Source organism: Zerene cesonia, chromosome 6 (assembly GCF_012273895.1).
Source record: "Zerene cesonia ecotype Mississippi chromosome 6, Zerene_cesonia_1.1, whole genome shotgun sequence".
NCBI lineage: Eukaryota > Metazoa > Arthropoda > Insecta > Lepidoptera > Pieridae > Zerene > Zerene cesonia.
In genome coordinates this window covers 1298697-1305709 of record NC_052107.1, presented here as the reverse complement: position 1 = coordinate 1305709, position 7013 = coordinate 1298697, and the positions used below count along the sequence as shown (strand labels likewise).

At 36.0% G+C, this 7013-nt stretch overlaps 1 protein-coding gene across 1 annotated transcript in view; it reads left to right on the top strand.

Moving 5' to 3' along the window:
* Nucleotides 1–7013, top strand: part of LOC119840568 — an 83874-nt gene that overhangs the window by 52849 nt on the left and 24012 nt on the right. The window contains exon 4 of the mRNA XM_038367256.1: nucleotides 3606–3744. Coding sequence (XP_038223184.1) covers nucleotides 3606–3744 — 139 coding nt within the window. The remainder of the gene's footprint in view (nucleotides 1–3605; nucleotides 3745–7013) is intronic.

The window sequence follows — 7013 nt, the reverse complement described above, 5'->3', positions numbered from 1 at the left end:
AAATTCAAATGTAATATTTTTTTATAATTAAGTGTAACAGTATTTATGGCCAGACTAAGTATATATATATATATATATCTTTTCTTGTGTAACAATGTTAGTTACCATACTCCTCTGAATAGGCTGGACAAATTTTTATGAATTTTTTTGTGCGTGTTTAGCTGAGAATCGGCCAACGTCTATTTTTTTTATACACAAAAATGATAAAAGTAAGGTAGCATACTTATAAGGAAACTAGTTTTTGCCCGCAGCTTCGCACGAGTTCAATTCTGACAGTAAAACCCTTTTTAAACGTTTGTAGTAGGTAAAGATATACGATATACTCGTATCTAGATACTCAGGGATGGCTAATATTAACACACACAAATTTTCAACACGTTTAAATTAGCTTTACCTGTATGTTTGTATGTAAACAAATCCTTTAAATTCTATTTAGACACAATTTAAACGGACTTTAATTCAAACTGTGTTTTTTTTAATCGAACTTTATGATCCTCGATTAGTGTAAGGATTATTTCATTTTCAAGTTTATCTATTACCCTGATTAGGAACGCCAGTAATTTCCTTACGTATTCTCTGCATTAGTGCAAGTGACACAATTAACACGATTCTATCAGTAGTGCGTGTTATTTAAAACAGAAGAACGATAACAGGCGAATCTTTACTGACAAAATTGAATAAAGAAAATCTTATATCCTTCAAAATACATGATAACAACACCATACCACAAAGCCAGTTACTATAGCGTCACCCACAAAGACACAAAGTCCGCTGTTTCGTCTCGTTAGCTAGCCAGGGTTGGCACAAAGGAGCGAATGTGATCGATAAAGGCATCGCATTGAGACATTGCTGATTATTCAGGTGGCACGGGTCTCGTAATTTGTCGCTCGCCACTAATTAATACGGGCGTTTACGGGTTCCCAGTGATGTGCCGCAGGGTGGCGTGCTCTAGTCGCTAGGGCTGCCAGCTAGTTGTTATTTTTTGTGCACGTTTGGTGTTTAGCGCAATGACACTTAATGAGCTTGCAGCATTTTCGGTCTTTATCCTATTTCTTAGATTCAATTCTCTTGCATTAACCATTTCTGGAAAAGAAATACGTCTATTATTTTATATATAATATAGATAATATATTGGCAGCACAATATGAGTACGGTTTAATTTGTTTTAGAACCATGAAATGTCTCCTTGCTTGCATTTAATAAGTTTATATGAAAAACACGAACGACCATTATGAACATTAAATTGCGCATTCATGCTTTTCAATGCAACATACTATCTAGGAATTCTATTGGAACAAGAGTCTAGTGTTTCCATACGTTGCTGTGACTAAAGATGTGACAACTTTCTCCATTATTTTTATGTATAAAAAAAAACTGAAATTCCAAATCTAGCCAACGCGACAACCCTGTTCGTGTGTCTTTCGAAACAACCGAATTCGGGAAATGCATTATCTCGCTGAGTGGATACGTGCCGCATTAATTGTGCCCACTCGTGCCTCCGTTTCCAATTAGATGCCTTAATTGAGCCGCCCTCTTTGACTTCAGCTTATTTTCATTTGTACGCGAACGCGATGCGGTCAGTGCAGGATAGATTTTAAATGACTTCATAAAAGCAGTAGATTATCAATTCGATTGAATTTTATTATTAGTGTTTTTTTTAATAATAAAATACAGTGAAAACTGTATTTCAATTGTTTGTAAATATAGTGCAAAATATGAAACGAGGAAGAAAATTTTCCCATTAACAGTTATTCATTATTTACATTCTATGCATATGCTATATTCCTTGTTTATTGTCGCATTTCTTATGGAAATTACCCAGCTAGCTTCTTTATTAGGTGTCTTTGACATTGCTATTACTATACAATGGCGAAGAAAAACACCACGATTATCAATTACACGATACAAACAAACGGTAATATGCGATGCGAAATGAATATTTAAATTATCGCCATGTAATGAACGCGACGCGGCGTCGCTTAATTTGTGAATGTTAGCACTACGCGTAATTAATGCATGTGTTGGTGTTGTTCCCTGCAAGGGCAATATTGATGTGACCGGACACCGGGCATACGAGTTTAATATTTACTGCGGATTAACGGGATATGTGAACGCTGTTAGTAAACTCGACGTGACGTGTAACCAGGTAGGCCGGCCTCACTGATGGACTGTTTTGTAGGTTCGCTTGTTTCTTGAATGTGAGATGGAAGGCTGGGTTGGAAACGTTTCGCGCGATTTAGTGCTTTTATTTGTTGTATGTCTGTTCGTTTTGTTGTTGTTGAACCTTGATCATTGGGTTGTCGGGTTCATTTTTGTAGTCTGGATTACACGGACGTATGTATTCTGTTGTTTGATCTCTTTTATCAGGTTATTTGGGTTTATTGTATAGAAGTTGTGATGGCTGGAGTTTCTAACTATTAGACATATCGCGCTGATGGAATTACATTGATGACTAACAGATTTCAGATTTACGTATCCACAGAATTTTGTTTTATCAAAATTTCGCCTAACAAAGATAACAATTTTCTAAGTTAACTTTAATTGAGCTGTCCTCAAAAATACAGCTGAGATTTAGCTCTTGATTTATTTATTGGCTTGAAATTTTTATATCATTGCCTTTAAATTGATTAGATAAAGATCGTTTATCGTATTTAAAAATATGTTTAGCTTTATTCGAAGCTTATCACCTTAAAGCACCTCAACGTTGTTCAGTATTTTTTGTTGACAATCCAGTGGCCGTGATCTTTCGACTGTGTACTTGAACTTTTTTATTAATAGATATAAATCTACCTACATTAGTAGTACATATATTTATTAGATATTAAAGATATTGATATAAAATTAGATCTCAGTTATTGGACGAATATGTAGTATTTCGTTCCTCACAATTTTATTATATATCCTTTATTATGTTGGTTTTGATAAAATGGGCTCCCACGACGTTTTACTCAAAACGTTTCAGCTTATAACGATGTCAATTTGATTTTATTCGACACTGCATAAGAACTCTACTCGTCTTTCCTATAAATACAGCCAGCGAATACATCAGCTCTCGCGGAATAATTAATAGATCGCGGTCAGAGGCACTTTATTAAATTAAATAGGTACATGGTGCCCTACATTCAGCGCATTATCGAGATCGCAGCGGGCTGATGCAGATTACCGGCTATTAGCTGCGAGCCGTATGCAAATGGTTCGCGATAACGTTTTAAGTGGCCGTAACGTTATGGAGTTTGTGCTGCGAAGGAACTATGAGGTGAGTCGGTAGAGATGACAGTGCGCGGGTTTTGTGTATTTGGGCTGGCGACGGCGTGATCTGTCGTTAAATCGTATATTGGATCGTCATAGTTTTTGAGTGTGGTGTGGATGGGTGGTGGATGTGATCTTGCGAGAGGATTAAATTCGCTTTGAAACGTATTACGGAATATGTATATAATGTTGATATTTGTTATCGTAGTGAGAGGTCTCGCAATTACTCGCACGCATTTGAAAGCATTTTGTGTGAACATGTTGCAAAATTAAAAATTCAAATTTTGTACATTTATTTTATTAAGGACAACGTAAATAGATGAAAAATTAATACGTATTCGTTTAATTGTTCCCAGGTGTTGAGCAAACCGTACCAGGCGGCGTCCGGCGCGGAACTGACGAAACTGTGCAACCACAAGCGGAAACTGCTCGCGACGCTGCATGCGCGCGCGCAGTCGCCCGCCACACCGCCGCCTCAAACTGAACAGAAGAAAGGTACATTTAAATTCTATTAATAGCTACTCAAGAATTCAGTATTCTTCGTCTACCCTCGAATGGAATGGTTTTTCCCGCTCTTGCATTGTTTTTCATTATCTTCATTATGTGGTGTTAGCCTATATATAGCCTATTTCCTTTTATTGACTTTATTTGTAAATATAAGCGATTTGTGGTTTCTTGGACGTGAAGTAGGGGGAAAATGGATAAAATCAATGTGAGTTCACGGATAGTTGCAGACCTTTTGCGTACACAATTAAAAATTATGTACAGCGAAGAGAATAGTTTAGTGCATGCATAAAATATTGATGATACTGTTTCTGTTGCTTATAAATATAAGCATACCAAATGCTACTGATAATAAAAATTTGTGTTTTTTTTTTCTTCTGTGGATGCATATGGATACATTACGACGACGGTCGTTATATAGTTATATAGTTTGTTTTATGGTTTTCCACTACCGAAAGAAAACCTCGTAGTTTTCTCTATTCAATGAAACCTTTTTTGCATATAATAGAATAAGAACGAGAAATCTTGACGATTCAGGAAGCTTCACAAGTTGCACTAGAATTTCTCAGAACTCGACGTTAGTGGCTCCTTATTCAGGCTTTATAAGTCTTTAATTTGAACTTACGAAGTGTATGGAATTCTTTTGTATTCAGCTTTCATTTATCTACGTATTTGCATAAAATATAATCGCAAAGAAATGCAATGTATTTATTACTTACATTTTGAATGAAAATCTGAATTTTGAAATGCGCATTAAGGAAATAGCTACATAGTATAAGCAAAGTCGCTTCCCGCGTCTGTATGTATGTATGCTCAGATCTTTAATATTACACAACGGATGTTGATAGCTAGAAGGTTTTTTAATAAATAGAGTGATTCAAGAGGAAGGTTTATACGTATACATAACATATTTTTACTTATGTCATCGTCGGCAATTGAGCTGGTGGGTCGCCGCCTGATGCTAAGCGCTCCCACTGCCCATGAATATTTGGAGTGGCGTAATGTCGATTGCCTTATGATTCGACAATTGTTTTATCGACTACTATTATACGCCGTTTTTTGTGGGGTTGTGGTACTTCCTTGGTGTGAGCTAGCCCAATTCGTGCCGAAGCGTCCTCGAATCCCACATCAAAAAAACAAATATTAAACTACTACGAAATTTACACGTGCGAAGCCGCGGGCAAAAGCCAGCTTATAATAATTCATAGATAATTTTTTATTCACTTTAGATAAGAGTGTATGTATCCACCCATCCGCGATCTCGAGACGGCTAACTAAATCGACATATAATCACCCCCCCATCTTCTGATTAGTCTTGTTTGTAACTTTTAATTAATGAAAACATCAATTGCGCCCCGCGATATTTCAATTTGGATGGTAATTTTGATTTTAATAAATAACTCGGCAACGAAATCCCAAGTTTGACGGATAACAATAAACAAATTATTATTCATGTCGTCGGGATAGAGAAATTGACGTTTAAATAGCAGGCCAGTAATTAAATTGGGTATTATATTAGGGCTGGCTGTTGTTTAGTTTTATCTCATCCTTGTATTTATTATGTTTTAATGAATTCTATCTCTTGGTTTTTATTCATTATACTGCAACTCTAATGGTTCTTTATTTAGACATTCATTTCAATGAATTGAATGTTGAATTGACTATTAGTTGTTGGAAAATTTTAAATGCTCAAAGGCTCAATTCTTGGTCACTTTTGTTGCCGCCGGAGTCGGATCCCACTCAACTTCGTTCCATTACTTTTAAAGTATCTTCTATTAAAATAATTATTAGGTCAGGTGCCTTAACTATTGCTTACAATACAACAAATCATTAAATTATAACTGTATATAAGTTGAGCGAGGTCAACCCTGGCAAGTGTCCATCATCCCCCGTGTTATTCCCCAACCCCAAGGTTTCACAACTTCATTTAATACAACGGCAAGATGAAATTGTCACTCGCAAAGCCTGCCACCGCGTAATTGCAATATTCTTAGCTTGTTTGCAAAGAACTCTTCGCATTTTTACTGTTTCCGCTTGATGTGTTTTTTTTTTTTGGGTAATTTCTTTATGAGGTATGTCATAGTATTCGGAAATGTTGCACCTTTTATGATAAGATGTATCGCTTTCTGGTTGTACTGGTTGTAATTCGATCATTATGAAGATTCAATAGCATTCCACTGTAATTATTAAATTAGGGCATAGATAAATAAATCTGTTATATTAAAAGAACGTTGTATGAACATTAAAAATACATATTAGAGATTGTTCTATTGGATTTTTATGTAAGGACTAGCTGCACCCCGTGGTTTCACCCGCGTAAGTCCGTATCCCCGTAGGAATATCGGCATAAAAAGTTGCCTATATGTTATTCCAGTTGTCCAGTTGTCTACGTAATAAATTTCATTGCAATCCGTTCAGTAGTTTTTGCGTAAAAGAGTATCAAACACACACACACACACACATCCTTATAAACTTTCGCATTTATAATATTAGTAGGATAGGGTAGTATAGGACTAGTAGGAAGTAGGATAATATAAAGTCAGTTTTATAGGTACCATATATTTACATTGGTACATACAAGATAAAATCATTAATTAGTTCTACCAATAAAGTTTTATAAATAGATGAGTGATTAAAAATCTTCTCGCAATGCAATTATTAACATAGTGTTAATTTGTATCCGTTGTTAATAACTATAAATTATGAAAGGTTTAATGAGCTCCGAATACCGTTATATACAGGGTGTGATTATACACCTACGAGTTTGTATTTGATCCGATCGTTGCATGGCTTTCTTCGCTACGTTTTCATCCAATTACGTTACGTTAGACGCTGATTAGCGTCGGAACGCTGGGCGTTGTTGCAGTGGATGTCCGGGGAGAGAACCACACCGATGCTGCGTTAAATGGACTACGATGTGTACTTGATTGTTATTGCAGGATACTGTGTATGTACGTTTGTTTCTTCTTCCGTTTGTTCGGTGCAAGGAGCATTCGGTTTGTCAATTAAATGCGATACTGCAGTCGCTATGAAAGTGGAATCAGGAGTTGATATTATCGGATGTGATTTTTTGTGAACATTTATTAGTCTATGAAATGTCTGTCTGTATCAAATCCATGTTTTCCAATCGCCTAAAAGAGACGGGAGGTTCTCGATTCGACTGTGTTTTGTTTGGTTTTGTAACTCGATAACTCTGTGGATTTTCATTCGATTGACGTGATGGGGAATTGTCGTCCTATTTCACAATTTCTAGTGATAGT